Below are 20,384 nucleotides of genomic sequence, written 5' to 3' on the forward strand. Positions count from 1 at the left end.
AAAAAGATGACTTAGAAATATCATCTGAAGTGACATGACTGCAGTGGCATCCAACCAGGCTGCAGATAGCAGCATGCCACCAAAAAACCGTCTTCACCCATTTTTATGGATTTTACGCCTGGTATTCAGAACAGCAGAAGACATCACAGTGATATTACAATCAACTGTGGATCAACTACAGTACGAGTTACTCCAGTGCACATACACAAAATCCCAGCAGAAACAACCTCATTCAATTCTTGCAAAACATAGGCGTGACTTTACATATGGTACATGATTTCACCCTCAGCCATACTACACAGTACAGCTCCCCTCACCTCCCCCTAAAACAGCTGAATGAAGGCAAAAGGAATGAAGACAAGTGCTCCTTTCTCCAGCCACTGAGAATGCTGAAGCTGTCGTTTAGTTACAGGACAGGATTAGATGGTTAAGCTTAAACCCACTGTGTTAAATGATTAAATGAAAGAAGCTTAAAAGAGCATTCAGTGGCTGGGAAGCTGAGGTCTACTTCATTAGAGCTTTACCAGATCTAAAGTTTTGCATATGTTAGATAGTTCTTACCCAAGTTAGGGTCGTGTGTGTATCCAAGGAGCGTGAAGTTACAGGTATGTTTTGTGTTGTGTCTACCTCAGGAATGTCAAAAAGGTAACATCTGCTATATAATACAGATTCAGTAACATCAGTAGCACATTAAGCAAATTTTAAAAGAGCACGAAAGCAAAACTCATTACAAAAGCAGGTGTGCTTAAGCCAGATTTCAAATTTCCTATGAATAGTCACATCAATTGGGTTTTATTCAAACATATAAACCATATAAAACCTCATTGTATCTGACCATCTCCTAGTACCACACTGAACATCATCCTGAATGGCTGTTTCATTTTCTATAGGTGTTGTAGAAGGAAGTCTTGGACAATAAGTTCTCACTTAGAAGTATGGTCATTTAATAACATTTTAAAATAAGCACAACATTCAAATATGTTAAAAAATCCTTTTCCCCTTTAAATTCATCTTCTCTAATTGGTATTGTATGGCAACATCAAAAATCAATTTTCTAATTCAGTCACTATGATCCCAATGTTCAATACACTTAATAATTCACTAGGTCCCAGGTGTAACGCAGAGGATGTCAATTCAAATGCTTGAATAAAGAACTTGACATATCACACAAAAAGCATTATTACTCTAGATTTAGCTTGACAAGAGAATTAAGCCAACTGAAAACCTAAAGTCAGATTATAATATGTATGTTACATAATATGTATGTTAATAATTCATCCATTTTTTCACAAAGATATTTATACAGATTTGAGACCTGCAATATAAGAACAACATTGTCCATTTTTGTAACAAAAGGGAAATCCAGCTATCCTGTATGGCCACAGGTATCCTTTCACAAGACACATTTTTAAATACAAGAACACTACTTCATGGATTTCTTGAATACACTGTAGATTTGCCCCACCAGTCACCACTATGAGCACTCAAGTGCAAACCTCCATTCTCAGCAGAATACATTTCTGCAGAGCCATAACTTTCCCATTGTATTTCAAAAATACAGGCAAGGTCCACTGATTCAAATGATAGTTTTACTTGCGCAGTCTACGGTACTTCAGTTACTGACAGCTGCAGCCTAAATAATTCTTTGAATATGATGAACAACATGCAATTTCACACTTACAGGCTACTGCTGTCCAGTCAAACTATGTTGAGAAGACGGGAACTGTTTTTTATTGCAGAAGCTAGTTTATTAGAACAATTCTAATTCCCCTTTACTCATTCCAGAGGATAAAAACCTAAAAGTATAAAATCCAAATCTAATTTAATTTTGTAAACTCTTACAACACTCATTTAAAGAGGAAAAATACCTGTAATTGTTAGTCTTGCCATAATTCCAAACACACATGAGGAAAACCATAATTACTTGTCAACCCAGAACTTAGATCTGATTCACATATCCATGAAGAAAATCTGTACAAGTCTTTCAGATGGTCATACCAACATTTTGAAAAGCAGGTCCCTACAGTTAGGTATTTAGATGCATATTCAAGCATCTAAATGATTACTGAAAAGTATTTGAGCAGCTCTTAATTATTTCAGCTGTAGATGTCAGATACTCAACACTCCCTGAAGCTCTGTCTTTCACTTAAGAACATATGAATCTATTGGTGCCAAAACATAAGTTTCTACTTGTTAAGAAAAAAACCCCACAAATCACCAACAACTCTGTTTCAATTTCATTGCAGCAACTTCTGGACCACTGGTGCAGAGACGAGAGGATGGATCAATCACAACGAGACAGAATTTATCCATTACAAAAAAAAAAAATCAATTTCACAGATATAATCTACTTATAATTATTTAAAAAAAAAAAAAAGTGAGCATCACTTCACCCAAGATCAAGATCTACCATTAAAGAGTCATGAAAAAAATGAGCTACCATCACAGTTCAACAACTAAATTGGAAAAGAATTATTTATACAAATACTAAATTTTAAGGGCTGGTTGATGATTTTCCTACATGCATTGGATATAAATCGTACTGGTTTTACGACAGCTCTTAAGCCTGTAAAAAATGAATCTCAGACAGCAAACTTTTGTTCTGGGTTTTTACTTTAAAAACCTGTATATCAAGGGGATTTGGATTTGAACAAATTTTACATAGTTTTGTATTAAATAAGTACTAACAACTACTGCTACAATTAATTTATACTTGTAACACTAAAATTTGGAAAAAAGGATATTTTAGAATAGCAGATTAAATATAGTAAAATAGAGTGGACTCCCATTCGGATTTCACTTTATGGATCCACTGCTAGAAATTCAAAAGCACCTCCTGATACAGAACCTGCTGGATGCCAGCTAACAGCAAAGAGATTATTCTCATCATCTTTTATCCAGAGGACACAGATTGTAAAGGAAAAAACTAGAAGTGCACATGGACAGCTTCCCAGATCATGTACACATACTTAGTCATCAACCAGCTACCATGTACCATCTGCTTTACAGAAAACATCTGACCTGCAGCCACTTTGGTTCAGAGTTAAATTCATTGCAGGTCCAATACAGATTAGCAACCTACACAGAGTGCCAATGTGTTAATAATAATAAAAAATTTTTTAAAAGCAACAAAGGACATGGATGAAGAGGAATTCCCTGCCTGCTGGGAAATGTACTAGCACATCAATCACTTATAATTACGAGCCATAAACACCCAATTCTTTTTGAAATATCTACTCTTCCGTACCCATTCAAAGCCTGTTTTGTACATCATCATGCCCAGTCTGCCTGGAAGAACATACCCCAATATAGCAACTACATACCTGGTAAGCACTGGTAAAGCAATTAGAGGTGCAAAAAGGCACCTGAAAAAACTAGTATGAGTGGAAGATCAGACCTTAAACCCTGAAGAAATTGCAATAAATAATACTTACAATAGAGCAAATCTAAAACTTTCTATGTCAAAACATCAGCACAAGCAGTTGTGAAACAGAACTTGAAACTCCTAACCTGAAAGCAAAGTAAGACCTAAGGAAAACAAGCTTACCTGTTGTAAAGAACTACAGAGGACAAGAGATAAACTAATCTGGCAAGGAAATAATCAAAACCGAAACAATCAGAAGGTACAAAAATAACACCACTTTTGCACCATTCTGAATTTGTGTTAGTCCAGGATGACTTTGGCTCCCTGTAGCTCTGAATTCCAAAAGACTTCTCTTAATCAAACAGGAATGGTATCAATTTCTGTGTACTGAGGAGCTGGAGGTTCAATGTTACCCAAGTTGTACCTATTTTTGTTTAAGAAAACATATGTTAAGCATCTTTCTTTCTAAGCATTAGATTAAAGAATTACCGGAACAGAAAAATATTAATTTCTCCATTATTAAAGTATTTTACAGAAGTATTTGAGAGTGTATCACAGCAGAATAGATTTGTCCAATGCTCTGCTGCTGCGTATTTCCCTCAGAAATGGCAGAAAATATTCTGGAAAGCTAAACTACATCTGACTACAGGCTATAAAGTGGTCAATAAGAGAAGACAAAAGATAAACTGAAAGTTTCATCTATCTCATGTTATTTTAGGAAAAATAAGATTAACATGCTTTACAAATCTAAACTAGTCTTGACTACTGCTTGTACTTCTGGTACGACAGAGGCTCTAGCTTTTTTGGACTCCTAAAGAAGAAAATTTTTCAAGCCTTTCAGCCAGTTCCTGATGTTGAGCCAGTCCATTTCCTTCCCTTGTTATCATCTCTACACTTCCACTATAAAAACAGATTACTAAATTACTACCTCCAGGTCAATAAGGAAAAGGGCAGGTCCAGGACTTAAATGCTGAAAAGTGAGCTACAGCACAACACAGCCCCCTCAGTACTCCCAGTCACAAAATGAAAGACTTGATCTAGCAAAAATTTGGTATGATAGGGGAATAAATTAACTATGGATAATTTTCAGAAAATAAATCTGGGAATAGGACACTTCACAACAGTAAACATTAACTCACAAACCTTCAAGTCTTTTCAATTTGGTGCTGCACCTAGAGAGTACACTTGTCACTGGAATAACACAATCTCTTTGTAAAGATGGGGCAATTAAAGGAAGTAAAAATTACACATATAACTGGCTGTAAAAATAAATATTTATCATATTCTGACAATATGTTTTACTTAATCTTCACAGCCATGCTGAATTGCTGCCAGTTGCCTTCTCTGTTCTTTCCATTTTGTGTTTCTGAGCATATTCTACGAGGTTTGACAGAAAAACTATTTCTCCCATATTGAATAAAATTTTCAGGAGGCTACATGTCTTGCAAACCAGTAATAGGACTGTTTTCCAGTGCTTGTGCAGGTACAATTCCTTTCTTAAAAGAAAAGATTCAACTCCAAATTCCTTTAATGCAGAGATGTTATCCCTTATGCAACTTAAAAATTTATGAAGAATTTATGGTTTTAACAAACTTTTAATCTTTTATTTTGTTTATTCTACTTATAACAAAAACATAATCAAGTCTCTTATTTTGCAGATGTCCAGTTTTGGATAAAACCTTTGTAACTTACAGAAACTAAGTTCCATCTGACTGCAAATGCTCAGACAAGAGATACTATGCTTAAGTTCTCCATCCAGTTAAGCACTGGTGATGCAACGAAGTACAGCCCTCTAGGGAAAAAAATACATATACATAGAAACCCAAACTGGATTAAATATATAAATGTTAAAATTCAATACAGACAAAAATAATCTGTTATTTTTTGAAGCTCTACAACTACCAGTTACAGATATCTGAAAGGACTCTGGGTACCAAAGAACACACACAGAGAAATAATGCAATAGAATCACAGAATCATTTTGGTTGGAAAGGACCTTTAAGATCATCGCGTCCAACCATCAACCCAACACTACCAAGTCAACCACTAAACAATATCCCTAAACAATATCCCTAAGCACCACATCTACTCGTCTTTTAAATACCTCTAGGGATTGCGACTCCATCACTTCCCTGGGCAGCCTGTTCCACTGCTTGATAACCCTTTCCGTGAAGAAATTTTTCCTAATATCCAATCCAAACCTTCCCTGGTGCAACTTGAGGCCCCTAACACCAAGAAATGTATTTGCAAAAGTTAAATGTCATCTTTGGAACAGTACGGAAAGAGGGAGAGGGCAGGAAATAACAGAAAAAAAACAAACCAGGTCCATCCTGACTGGCATATCATGACTTAGAGTCAATAATATAAAGGTATTTGTCAAAGGTATTTTAAACTAGACAGTAACCAGAAGGATACAATAATTAACTGTGTGTTAAGGTAGAACTTTGAGATGTTAAGCCCTTGCTACTCCTTTCCAACTGCAGAGAGCCTGCAAGTATTCAACATCATAGGAAAAAAATACATCTTCAGAATTGAGAATTCCAGAATATTAATTCCAATAAATATACTTTTAATTATTCATACACAGAAAGTTTAGTTTTACTTTATAAAATGTAATCAGTTAGTTCAGAAGCATGTATCTGCTGCAAGTATCCTCCTTGAAGGGCACATAGATGAAAACTTTACTGTAAACTGAAAAGCCAATGGTAGACCACCTTGCAGAGCGTTTCAAGCAATAACACGAAATACACTCAGTTGCTAGCAGCAGCAAACTTTCAGTTCTCCTAGTTCAAAAAACAAGTTTTAAGGGTTCATGGGGGTTTTTTAGTGACTAAATGCACTTTCAATTGCTTACCTTTAAATTTGATGTCAAGACCACTAAATTCCAACTCAACTCCTTGAAGTGCTTCTCCTAGGGTTTCATGGTAATGGCTGATGCTTTTTTTTGATCCCACACAGAAAGGAAGAGAGAAGTATTTGTATGTTTCTTGGCGATTGTGGTAGGGTCCTACTGTATTCATCCATAAAACAACTTCCTCTTTATCTTGGTACTGAAAGATAAAATTATTGAGTTAGACGAGAAGCCCAGCAGAATAAAAACATTCAAGAAACTCATTCATATTAACTAGCAAGGCAGGATTCTTCAATCACAGGCAACAGTTACAGTTAAAGACAGTCAAGTATTTTTGTCTTTTGGGTGGCAGGGATTTTAGGACAAGTTTTTCAGCCTGCTTTCCTACAAAAACCTTAGTTGATCATACGGTTTCTTAGAGCCTATCACTGAAGTATCAGAAGAGGGGGATTCATACAAATTTAATAGAGAAGCAGAACACGCAGAGAGAAGAAGTGGAGGAAAGCAGAAGTCTCAAAAATAAATAAGCTTTCACAAATTTTGTGGAATCACGCATCAGTTAAAAGCAAAACTCTACTTATCTCCACTGAGAGAAAGGAAATAGACTAACGTCTTGTTAAACAAGATCTTCGCAAATAAATCAGGCAATCTACCCATGGTGACAGGTACAATACATTTTCCTAAAATGCAACTCCTTTTCATTTTTGTAATGGTAAAAATTACATTCAAAATTCCCAGAAGAGCACAACACCTCAGAGGAAGCACTAAAATTAAACTGGCATACCTACAGTAGCCAAGAGACAAAAAAGTCAGACAGAAGGACTGTATTTTGATGCACTTCCAACTTCCTCACACTGAAAAAACAGAACAGCAAGGAGTCTGGTGGCTGCCATGAAATTCTTTCTGGGAATATCCACCCTTCACTTTCAACAGCTACTATGAGCCAGGAAAACTTATTCCTTGGCTAGGAGCCAGTAATTTTTTTCAAGCCCTTATAACTTTTCAACAACAACAAAGTCCTTAAAGCCATTCATCTATCAGTATTCAAATACTGCATGAATTCAGGAGAATTAAGTGATTTGAAATAATTACTTGCACTATATCTGAATGCATCTGGATGAGTTACCAGGTTTGCTGGTTACTACGAAGCCTCTCATGCAACCCAACTTCTTCACCTACTATAATTTCAACGGATCAGGAGGGACAGTGATCTAATTTTTAAGGCAGAAAAAAAACCCTACTTATAACTGTACACACCTGCAAGCACAATCACCATATAGATCTTGATTTAAAGTACAGAAGAATAAAGTACTGTTTTAAAGACCAATGTGCAAACACAGAACACACTGGAGACAAAAAGAAAGTACAATGTTAATTAGCTGTAACTATTTTATAGTGCACAGCTGAAATACTCAATACAGTTCATCTCCCTTTTTAGCAAATGAACAAAGGTTCTTCAACTCCATTTATTCTGAATAACCACAGTCGTACCAACAGGTTAACTCAGAAATAATTAGCTACACATGGAACGCAATAAATTCTTCAGATGAGGTGTTTAAAAGTTAAACTCAAGGATTTAAACAAACATGCTTTGGGAAATAATTTAATCCCTTTAAACTAACACATCATCTCTATTACAAGTCTCATCTTTTTTCTTTACAAAAATGCACAAGGGTCATTCCAGCCTCTTATTGAGCGATCTCCAACAAGGAACTTTAAATATCGCACTAATTTCATTCTGAGCTGCAGCAGAGACCAAACACCAGTTTCACAAACCTGCCCATCTGCAGAGAACACACTTCAGAACATTTCTGACAGGTAAAGAATGTCCATGAAGGAGAAAAAAAAAAAGAGTAAACAACACAGCAAGAGAAAGTAGACATGCCTCCTCTCAGACAGCAACCAGAAAGGTTATACCAGTGCAGCACAGCTGTCCAACTTCAAAGAAAGTTGGGAGAGAAAGAAGAAAGAACAAAAAAATCACAGTTCCAGCTGCAGAAGCAGATAGTGGAATCTACACTACGATACTGCCACTAGCTCTTTCCAATGTAGCAAGGGACAAGTTGGTCCGTATCTCTTTCTAGTCTGTTATGCCTAGCATATCTTCTGTTTCTTCCTCTAACAGCTGCAGAACATATTTTCAGCTCCTTCTCAAAACGGTCGTAACTTGCCAAGAGCCTACTTTAGCATTACTCCTTGTAATGCAACAGCTTACATGTGAACCGAGATATGTCTCTGTTCAACCTTCAGTAACAGAATACAACATCCTGAGGTCTGTGAATTCATCTTGGACAGTGCCTGAATAAAGAAAGCATTGACCACCGCTTTACTTAACTTTTTGTTTCTGACCTGCTTCATACTGAGTTGGGACCTCCGCATTTTTGGAACGATACCACATCACCTTCAAGTGACAGAAACCAACTTCTTAAGAACATATTATTCAAAATGTTGTTACATTTTCTGATCTAATAATGTAACTACACTGTAATTACAACATCCACAGTAACAGATTTGGTCTTTGCTTTTCTCTTATCCACATGATGCTTAGCCCTCCTTCAGGCTTAGTCCTCCTACAAGTTTTTCCCACAATGACTCTAAGATGCCAGCAGTCTGCTCTGGAGAGAAAAGGGAGCAAATCAAACATAAGCAAATAATTCAGTCTACATTTATTACTTCCTCCTTTCCCACAGCCATCCCAGAACAGCACAAGAGAAATCTGTCCAGGACTGCTACATAAATGAACACGGCACCTCAGTCATCCCAGGCTACACCTCACTCACAATCAGTAAGTCCCTAGTCAGAGCCATTTGCAGTCCATCAGGTGCTCCCAGTGTCCTCCCAAAATTAAGAGGGATGTAGTAAGAAACTCAGCTTAAGCAACTTCAGTCTGAATTTAGGGGGGGTGGTGGTGTCTACTAGAAACTCAAACAGATTTTCTTCTCCCTACATCTGTTGGGTTTTGCTCATTCTCCATGATAAAGATGAGCTTCCACATTTAAATACGTTTCCCTGTCATGACATAGCTCATCCTTACAATCTTACCCCAGTGGTAGGGTAATTTGGTGGCAAGAACTCAGTGCTATCAGAGTTCAAGTTTGTGGTGGTTTGGCTTTTGGCGGTTTTTTTTTTTTCTTTTTCATTACTGCCTTCACAATATCAAAGTATCTACAATAAATAACAGTGGTGACACACTTACAGAAAAACAACTCTTCTTTAGGCAAGATAAAGAACTAGAGTATCTTGCAGGACCGTTCCGTCACCTCTATATGAGGATTTTTAGGTTTGGAGAAGGCTAACATACAACATGCCTTCCAGCAAAAATGTCACACTATGAGAGAAATAAGTTGCTAAAGAAAGCCCTGGTTCCAAGGGAGCCATAGCACTCAGGTACACGGTATCAGTACCAGCCATATTTTGGTCACCACATTCATTGTCAGTCTTGCAGTAGTTTCAGTTCTGTCATGCTCTTTTATATCTTCTTTCAGTATATGCGAAGTCTCCAGCAAACCTTCCATTCTCGGCACAAAGAACATACTAAAGAAACGATTTTCATTTCATCAGGAACTGATCAGCCTTGGACACTCTGGACAAAATAACAAAACAGAAGAACCCTGAATTCTTATTTTTACTGTTCTGATATTGGCTGATGAGCAACTGTTCAATTGTACCCTCTAAGCTTTGAACACAACAGAGCAAATCAAAACCTTATTGCCTTCTGTTAACCTTAGCAGGCAAATCAGCAATAACTCATAGTCAAAACCAACACAGAATAAGACAGGATGTGAAGAGTTCAATGGTCTCTTTCAAAAATCGTTACAACATAATATAAAACTTGCCTAACCAACTGTAAGTGTGATAGTTTCCTTATCTTCTGCTATATAATCAGCAAGCAAAATACTTTGACTCATTGAGATTCCACCAGATCCCAGAAAATATGAAAAAAGTATCAAGAATCCCCTATTAATACAGGTACGGAACAAACAAAAGAGGAAGTTGCCTACAATGTGCAAGAATATCCACATCACACATGCAACGAGTTAAATTCACCAATAATAGCTGTCATTGTAAGAGATCTAAATAAAAACTTCTTGCTCTCATTCCACATATGATAAGGGTCCTGAGTCACTATTTGACCCATCACTGCTATAGGACTTCTAGAAAAGAAACAAATATATTCCTATTGCACCTATATCTAAACTACTGAGGCTCGCAACAGGGGCAAGTAGGAATGAAATAACATGTCAAATGGTAAAATAATTTGAAGTAAAATTAATGATCTGAAGAGTAGACTCCAGATAATGTCAGTGACATAAATCTAATATTTAGAGTTACATTGATGCATCAATGCAATTTTATTTTCATCCTTTATGAAAGCAAGTGCCAAACCCCTTCCTAACATGAAAGACTTATTTTGGTGTACTGAAGTACTGCTATTTCAGAAATTTTTTTTTGTTCTTCATTCCCTTTCCTGACTTGTTTGCACAGAATTAGATAGTGGAAGGGCAGCTTTTCACATGCCAGAAGATGGACACTAGTGTCCTGCTCAGAACACAGTAACTAACAAAACAAAAAATGTCAACAAATAAGATGCTGCAATCTCTACCCTGGTGTATCTCAGCAAGCTCTTCTGGTTTTGGTTCATATGAAGGGACAATATACTGCATATAGATCAGCGATCCTAATTAAATTCCCAGACACAAGCATTTAACAACTTGGTAATGGTGCCAGAATTCACTACTTCCAAATATGAGAGAAGACCAGAGAACACAATTTTAAATACCTTTCACTTACTGTAATTTATGAAAAATGTAGTACTCGTTCTGTAAGCATAGCAAGTTCGGCTTTGCATCTTTTGCTGCACTAAGCTTAATATCAGCTCAGTAATTTCAGTAACTATATGGAGTACGTAATGATCTATTTCAACTGTGCAAAACCATAGGGGCAGCCTGAACAAGTCTCAGCACCAACACAAGTTACCTACCATATGCTGGTACAATCTGATTAATGGGAGGTAAACCTTCAGAAATTTTTCTCCGGAATTGCCACCCAGGTGGTGGAGAGCCAATCTGCACCTCAAGTGCAACCATGTATCAGCTACAACCCTCATCCACAGCTGGGGACACCTGTTCCAAAGCAGCACAATATGCTCACGCTGCCTGTTCAGAGCACTAAGCTATAGAGGTGTTATGCATGTGCAAGCTAATCATGTTAAACCCATTCGTACCGGCAACAAAGGAACACTACCCTTCTAGTCCCCTGCTGAATATTAAACTGGCGTGAAGCTTGTGCAGTTTGACCTGGCCAAGCGTGGGCTTCTTCCGTGACAACTACTGAAAACTCGGGTGTGTGCGACAAAGACAATTTCCATACATCTGTATGGTTTAAAAACTATTCAAGCATAGCAATACTGAGACTATCTTCAGCACGGTACATGCATCTTTCTCTCCAGTTACCCAAGAGGGCACTCGTGATGTGGAAAGCAACTTAATAGTCTCTTTGTACAACTGTAGAAATTAGGATGGTAGTCCTAGAAACAAACTATTTATTCTATAAAACAATTAAGGCTAGATTAAGTCAGTATATGAAAGGCTGCAGAAAATTATATGAGACTGGCAGGTAGTTGATACTCTTTTTTAAATCATGAAAACACTTTGCAAAAAGTGATGGAGAGGATTACAACTACATGATGATTCAGCAAAATAAATTCAAATCAAGATAGCTTCTTTCAGAAAGTATGCAATTTTACGCCTTTTCTCAAGTTGAAGTTTGGAGCGAGGCTTTCCGCAATGCAGTTCCTTGAACACCAGCACACCTTTCAAGGGAAAAAGGACCAACATTATCTGTTACTGGCAGAGTAAAGCTGCAGAAGCAGGACAGGAAATGAGAAAGGCAGCAAGTAAGACTCAACCAGCAATATCCCAGGCTTCTAGTCCCCAGTATCTTACAGACATTCTACCCATCAAGTACTGTGATAACACTCAATGTCTGCAGCTCATATCCATAGTCTATTAAACTGCGGATTTCAGCCTCAAGCTCTCCTTCGAATAAAGCAGGTTATTTCTAGTAACATCTCTTCATTTCTCTCTGAATTGTATGCCTCACCAGAACATGGCTAGAACGGTACCAGCGGCACAGTCTGAACTGCTGTACAAGCAGTCCTTTTACTGTTACACTTCCTAGATGCACAAGGTTGCTCAGGCACACCACATCCTGCTTCTGTGACATTTATTTCACCTCTTCAAAATGGAACCACGAGAACTTGGGAAAAGGAATGAGGCTGCTTGTCTGCACACAACTTTGTATGCAAATAGGTATTTTACATGCACTGAAATGTTTTCTACAGTGTTTCTCTAACTGACAATTCACAGATACTATACAAATTTCATAATTTAAACAAGCTTTACAGGCTCAGGGCTTTAATATACTTCATCAGGCTAAAAGTCAAACAAAAATGCTCTTCTCAATCATTATAAATCAGGAATTTTGCTACGCAATATAGGCTGGGTTTTGCTTGGTTTTCAATGTTTGTCATGTAGTTCCATGCTTATGGAGCACTGACAATTAAATTGAAGAAATGTTAAAATTAAAATGCTACCTACTCCCTAGACCATTCCCCTGCAACAAAAAAACAGGATATTTCAGAATATTTTTATGGTTTGTCTATTTTATCATCAAATCCAACAAGTTTAGAAACAGAAGACATGAAAGCAAAGGCCAGGCAGAAGCCCACCAACCCTGCTTCTGCAGGATCAGCATACATTGTGATAAGGCCACCAATATCTCATCTATACTACCCCTTCCACAAGTAAAAGGCCAACTGTCAAAAAATGGTGCAATTTTCAGAATACAGCGCAAAAAGCACTCTGAAGCATGAAAATAAGTTAAAGAAACAGCAGACAAGTTTTCAGTTAGTTTCTGATAAATTGCTCTGTTGTGGTCTCAAGTTACACTGCTGCACTATCTTTTAATAATGGAGATTTCAAATGCTGTGTTAAATCCTCATTTCTCTTCACTTACTACTGATTTTAAACACCCAAGTCTTTATCTTATAATCGTATTTACACTATTCTTCCCCTAAAGAAATGTAGGCATCGTTTCTAAAGACTAATTCACATTTAAGATGAAAAGGATTTAGCTGTTGATCCAACGAAGCTATTCATACCTAATATCTCCAGAAACACTAGCATTTATAGTACTAGAGCTTCATGTGGAGTACTCTCACAATTATCTTTTATAACATTTGCTTATGCTGTCGTACAGTTATAAAGGACACATAAAACATTAACAGCCAATTTATATTAATAAAAAAATACATATTATAGCACACGTGTGTATTATTTTATAAATATCATCTACTATTATGTATTATAGCAGCAGTAAAGGAATTAAAAAATTAACCTGCTAACACAGAGCATTAAACACTTAAGTCAGTACATGCAAATGTTCAGCGTGCTCAATACAGATAACGCCCTGTACATCGGCAGTTAAAAGTAAACTGTGGCAAGATGTAACGACACACCTTCACCCAGATACGACCAAGCGCTTGAGCACAAGAAGTTGTACACTAAAGCATTAATAAGGAAACGGCAGCGCATAATGCTGTGTATTCCTACCAACAGGACTCAAGTCTTAAAGTCGGTACCTTCAAAATGTAAATTTTCACTAAGTCCTGAATCAGTATACTACTATTTCCCCTCCACTTCCCCAAAAGTGAGCAGAGCCTCCAAAAATGTAATAAAGCACTTCAGTTACAGAAAGATTAATCTTCCAACTGCAATCATATTCAAAACTGAAATCCATCAAAATGCAGTATTTAAGGAACACTTCCTTCAGGTTCTTAATCTCAAAATCAGTGTGCTACTACAGACCCTTGTTCATGTTTCATTCATGCTATTAATGCTTCCACTCCAATCTCCTGTACAATATTAAAGTATCAAAATACCTAAGCAAGGAGACAGCCTTCCAAAAAAAGGTAGTTACCTGTCTTCCTACACCAACTATTCCTATCACATGATGTTACTAAACTGGACACAATGTGAATGAGAATACTAAACTAAACAACATAGTTATAATCTCAAAAAGCTGAATAATTTAGACGAAAAAGTGACAAGCCTTCAAAAGGAATTTGTGATTTCCATTGGTATAATCATTCAGAAGACCTAAAACCCATCAGAATTTACTTTTGAATGGAGAGCTCAAAAATAAATAAATGACAGCTTTGTGAAATCCTTTTTCCCCGAGAAGACTACCAATATTAAATGAATAATTAGGAATCCCTCAAGTGGAACAGCCTTTAAAATAAACACAATGCTATACTGGAAACCATCTCAACTCACCAGAAACCTAACCCTAAAGCACAGGTTCAGCAACAAAACTGGGACCTAAGCTACTTCAAAGAATATCTGCTCCCTGAAAGTACTCAATATTAGCTTAACTTTTCTGTCATTAACTGCAGCAGTGATAAATCCCATTAGGTTTCAAAAAATAAAGACAATCCTAAACAGTTTTCAAGTCTCATAAATGCATGGAATTAGGCAACTAATTAACTATCAAACTTACACAAAAACTATCAATGCTATTTAACTGTTTTATTAAAAACACTTATTAAGCTTACCAAACCACACCTAGAGAAAGCTATGTTAAGAAACCGAGCAAGCGTCCACCAGCCAGGCTGCTCAAGAGCACAAAAGTTCTGACAAACACGGTGTTTAGTCATAGCCACGCTCTAACTCACTCTACTTGTGAAGAAACAGGGATGGTTTTCTGCAAAGTCTCATTCCAAAACCACATCTGGGCTCATCGCACAGACTTCCACCCTCCCACGCCAAAAGCCGTGGGAAACAATGCTCCAATGCAACATCAGGAACTGGTGAAGCACTGGAACTTACTGCCTAGAGATTCTTTTTGGGTGATATTGAAAGCACTTTAGAAAAACTATCCTCATACCGATAGGTGAGGGCTCAAATCAGCAATATTTTACCCACCCATTTTCCTTAGGGGTCCATATCAGAATCCGAAGTCCAACAGTCCCCTGTCCTGCTCTTACTCCTCGGAGTAAGACCTCCTCTAGACCCACGCTGCACGCCCCTCTCGCCGAAGCGAGCTGTCACACTGCAGCGTGTCCCCACAGGGCTCTCACTGCGCAGGCAGCGCAGAACCGCACTCCGGCTTGGACTTCTGTTCTGAACCAAACGCAAACATCCTCCCGGAAGAAACGGCTATTCCGGCAGAGCGCCGGCCAAACAGCAGGGCAGTCCTCTTTAAACAAAGCACGCGTACCTGCCGCGGCCTTTATCTGCTCCAGGAAAAGGTGGGACAGGCGGCAGTCAGCTCAGCGCTGCAGCACCCGGCCGCACGGCTGCCACGCTAGCGGCCAACACACGGATGTCCCAACCGGATCAGAGAACTCCGACAGCCCTTCCCCGAGCGCCCCGCTCACACCAAATTAGAGAGAACGGGACCCGATCCCGTATAAATTCGGCCCGCGCGGTCAAAACAACCCGAGCGGCAGGGAAGACGAGAAGGAAGCCGCGCGGGGCGGGAGCCACCCGCTTGCTGCGAGGGCCGCCGCCGCGCCCGCTCCCCGCCAGGCCGCGGCCCGTCACTCCCCTCCCCGCTCCGCCCGCCCGCCGGGTCGCGCTCTCCGGGCCGCTGCGGGCGCCTCCGCCCCTCGGGGGCGGCAGGGCCCGCGGGCGGGGAGGCCGGGGCTGCGGCCCGAGCGCCGCAGCGCCCCCAGGGGAGGCTGGGCCCCGCCTCACCGTGTGCTCGTGCTCGTCGGCGCGGGCGCGCAGCGGCAGGCACAGGAGGAGGAGGAGGAGCAGCGCGGCGGCCGCGCAGAGCTGCAGCCCGGGCGCCGCCATCTCGGGCCTCGGCGTCCCCGCGCACGCAGCAGGCCCCGCCGCGGAGCCGGCCCGCGCCCCGCCGCTAACGCCGACCTGCGACGCCACTTCCGCTCCGCCCGGCCACGTCATCCGGCCGCACGCCGGAAGCGCGGCGCCTACGGCGGCCGCCGGGAGCCAAGCTGAGCGCCGGGGCACTGCGCGGGGCACGGCCTCGCCCCCGGCGCTGCCCCCGCCGAGGGGGCGGGCCGGTGCCCGCGGGCGGCAGAGGGGCTGCGGACACAAGGGGAGACAGTCGCCCAGAGACCGCGGGCGTTTGAGACACCACTGCCTTCAGCACGAGTGTGTTAAAGCTCAGTTATTTTTTAATTGATGGAATTATTTTATAACTGATAAAATCATAACATATTGATCAGTGAAATAATTAAAATTATTTTAGAACAACGTGACACAGAGCTGGGTGCAAGTACCCTCAGGAATAAGTGGGTTTCCACACCCCTTGTGCAAAAGGAACACATGAACGCTGAGGTGTGAAAAGCCACACATGGCTGAGGAGCAGGTACTGAGGGGACAAAGATGCACCCAGATGTAACAAACGGGGAGGTTTCTGTCAGTTCTGGCTCAGATAAAGCCTGCAAACCTGTGTATGAACTTGGAACGATCTCAAGCTACAAGTCCAAAGTAAACTAACCCAACCCCAACCAAACCCCCAAGCCAAACAGTTCATGGTATTAAGCGTTCATAGATCAGGCAATTTTTAAACTGAACAAATACAGAAACAATTTTCAGAGGCTATCAAGCATAATATTTATAAAAAAGAATAGGGGCTACACCATCTTCTAAAATATTGCACAAGCCAACAAATAAATATACAGTGAAGAACATGAGCTGAACGCAGGGGCTGCTCCGTGTTGTCACATGCCATCCATGCTTTGTAAGAATGATACAAGAACAGATTTCCCTGTTTACCACTAACCACCATACCTACACTAAAAGCTTTTCCCCCTGTGGTCTTGCACATTCAGTCTACCTTCCCTGAACATGTTTCAGCAAGCTACATTTATATGAAGCCTTTTCCAGATAGTACGTTCACTATCTCCTACCTACTGCAGTAGAAGCAAGGTCGCTGTAGAGAGAGAGAGTTGTCAAAACCCATTCAAAACCCATGTTTATATTTTTTAAAAAAAAAAACAAAAAAAAACCTAGACAGCTTTGATAACACCATATGTTTCTTTCCAGTCATTGTATCTCAGTCCAAAACAGAGTAGCTTACCCTTGGGAGACAGAGAGAGGAGGCTTCACCATGTTCAGTTTATTCAGTACTTAAGTGTCTCAGTCAACAACAGGGCCAGCCAGAGCCATCTGCTGCAGCGCGCTCTGTGAGGCATGTTGTACAGAGAGCAAACACTTTCCCCAGGCCAGCCAGCTGCCACCACAGTGTGGTGGACTCGTTGATGCCCCTACAAGTGGCCAGGCCATTTACTTTTCACCAGCAATTTTATTGTCTGTTCAGGCCTTGAGCTCTAATGTTTGACAGAAACACGCTTCATTCCTACTCCCCACCCCAAGCATATTCTTGAGTAATGAACAATCTGTTGGTTTTCTTCTCCAGTCTCTTCTGAGCTTCAGTTTCTGTGCACTTCTCATCTTAGGTGGAAGCAATACACACCACATGCTCACCAGCACAACTAGTGTGTACCCATACAAAGACTCCATACACTGAGCCATAAGAGGATTAAAGCAATTGCGTGAAACCAAACCGATGTGGAACACACATTTTGGCAGCTAAGAAGGTGCATCTCTGCTGGCCTGCAAGAGACATGAAAGTCATGCCTTCATCCCAGTTGTTGACCTGCACTTAAAAGCAAAGCTCTTTTAGTGCTGTTCCTTTTCTCCTTGATAGGGTGACAGTTTTGCTGCGATTGCTGATCAGTGAGATTGCTAACTAATGCAGGAGAAGTTACAAAGAGAAAGTGAGAAGGGAATGCCTGAGACTACAGCTGCATCTTCAATTTACCCCACTTACGCAGTGCAGAAGGAGTCTGAGCAGAGTGCATTTACAATATTTCTCAGCCCCACCTGTCCCAACTCACCTCTCCTCCAAACCAGAGCCCCACTGGCATTTGGTTTTGTATGACAGGTCAGGCCAGAGTAGGGAGGTCTCCAAGCTGCAAAAGGGAGAGGGACTGAAAGGCAACTTAGGAGCTACTTTTCAGCAATCCAGATATAAACCATCTCACTGCAGTACTAGCAATAAAAATGGAGTTCACAGCCATGTTATTAGGATTGTGCAAAGGCAAATACTCAGATACAGTTCAGATAGCCAAATGTCTTCTGTGAGAGGGGTTTATCGCATACAAGGGGTGCAGAATTAAAAATTAGCTGAGGAAGACAGATCCCTGAGCTGCTTCAGTCCAACAGCTTTGAAAGGAAATCTTCTGCATGACACTCTTTCATATTTTGCTCTTCCCTTCCTGCCTTGTTACCGTTTTCCCCACATCCTACATTTCTACCTTATGTTGTGCCTGGCATATGTGGAAGCAGATAAATTCCTCTTCTCGCATCACAGCTCCAAGCTCTGGAGCACAGCTGCAGCCAGCACTAAGACTGAGAACTGAGCAAAAGCAGGGAGCTGTGTGCAAACTAAAGCATGTGTGACAGCTGAAGACAATAAAGATGATGAATTTCCTCTTTTAGCTTCTTTCTTTTATCCCTGTTTCCTTCACTTATCCATGCTACCATTTTCCTCATTTCAGCACCAAAACCTCCTTCCCTGCTTCCAATTTGACCAAATAGTTCTGGGAACTTTGTTCCGTTCCAAGAAGAGCACAGGAAGGCAACTCCCACCTCACCATTCCCCTGGCTACTAGGAACAAAGAACAAACTGTCAGTGAGAGCCTGCAGTGTCAAGAGTTACTGAAGAAGGCACTAAGGTCCATTAAAAAACAAAAAAAAAAAAAGAAAAAACAAAAAAGGTCACCTCTGTAGCTATAGGCCTATGGTACAACACCTGATCTCTCTACCATCAAAAGGAGAGGCTATAGGAACTGCATTTGGAGTCACACCTGTAAGTTTAATGTGTAGATGATATTTAGCTTATGCCTATACCCCTGAGAGCAGCAAGGGCTTCTACACGTTCATTCAGTGCTGGCTGAGTCACAGCTGCCGTCTGTCACTCCTGCAGCTCTGCACATTGGCTTTGCAACCCTGCAAGAGAAAGGAGCTACAACCCTATCACCTGCTCTCTTACAGATTAAGGGGAGCTTCCATGACCAGAGAGAAGCTTTACATGGCCTACCTGTACCTGAGGGATCACCTCATACAGATGTATCAGGTCTCTCTCAGGGCTGGAAGAGGGGGAATGCCTTGAAAACCAAGTAGGTAATGATGCTTAATTCTCTACCCTGAATGTTATCTTGCAGAATTCCCATCTGCATCACTCATGGACAACCAGAACCCTATACTTGTCCCCCAAGGGCCAGGATATGCACAGAAGATTGCAAGGCCTGGAAGGAAAAAAAAAAAACAAACAACCCACGACAAAAAAAAAACACCACCAAACCCCAAAACACCTCACTTTCATCATTCGAGTCCCTTGAGATGAGGAATCAAAATTAATTTCTGCTTTACACGCTTTCTACATTTGGAACACAGAGAGCCAAAGCAGGAAGCTCTCTAAGTTTGTAAGCCCTCAGGCAGAAAAAAGGCTGGACACAGCTATTGCAGATTCACATCGCTAGAAAGGAAGAGTAGAGCAAGCAGAGCCCAGCCCTCAGGCTGCCTGTTTCCACTGCAGCAGGCTAACTACTCGGCTGGTGTTTGGGAGGTGTGTGCATCCATGATTGGAGACTCACTGTACTATTCTAGAGCGTGAAGTGAAACGCCCTCATCATATGTGTGTTCATTGTGGAAGCAATAAGAGATACAGAACACAGCATTGCTGCCAATTCCTTCCTCTGAGAGGTCAGTCATGTGATTTCAAGTGACAACATATCCACCCCCTCCCCAAAAAGGTTTAAGTACAGTTGTTTTGTGATACAGCAGGTCCCTTACCAGCTGCCTTGGGAATTTTCATGATAAATGCAGCGCACACAACACCTTGTTAATGTCTGTCCTCTTCAGCGAGGAAGGGGAAAGGAAAGGGCATTCTCAAGGCTGTATGCAAAACACATTCTTGAATAAAGACAACTTCTTATCATCCTATGGTTTAATGATTGCTGGATGGAGATTCTACACCTTCTGAAAGGTCAGTATGTCCATACTCAAAACATTACACCAAATGGCAGTACATTCACCTGCTCCTGCTGTAACGAGCGTTCCTTAAAGTCTT

General features: G+C 40.5%; 1 protein-coding gene across 3 annotated transcripts in view; it reads right to left on the reverse strand.

Moving 5' to 3' along the window:
* Positions 1–16,186, reverse strand: part of TM9SF3 (transmembrane 9 superfamily member 3) — a 51,887-nt gene extending 35,701 nt beyond the window's left edge. The window contains exons 1-2 of one of the 3 annotated variants that reach the window (XM_068399523.1): positions 15,974–16,186; positions 6,219–6,414 (exon numbers count right to left, since the gene is read on the reverse strand). In XM_068399523.1, coding sequence (XP_068255624.1) covers positions 6,219–6,414; positions 15,974–16,186 — 409 coding nt within the window. Of the gene's footprint in view, positions 1–6,218; positions 6,415–15,199; positions 15,293–15,494; positions 15,696–15,973 lie in introns of those variants that run through there. The other 2 variants (XM_068399524.1, XM_068399525.1) reach the window with 2 other exon arrangements.
* Positions 16,187–20,384: the final 4,198 nt, after the last annotated feature.

This window comes from Nyctibius grandis, chromosome 4 (genome assembly GCF_013368605.1).
Source record: "Nyctibius grandis isolate bNycGra1 chromosome 4, bNycGra1.pri, whole genome shotgun sequence".
NCBI lineage: Eukaryota > Metazoa > Chordata > Aves > Nyctibiiformes > Nyctibiidae > Nyctibius > Nyctibius grandis.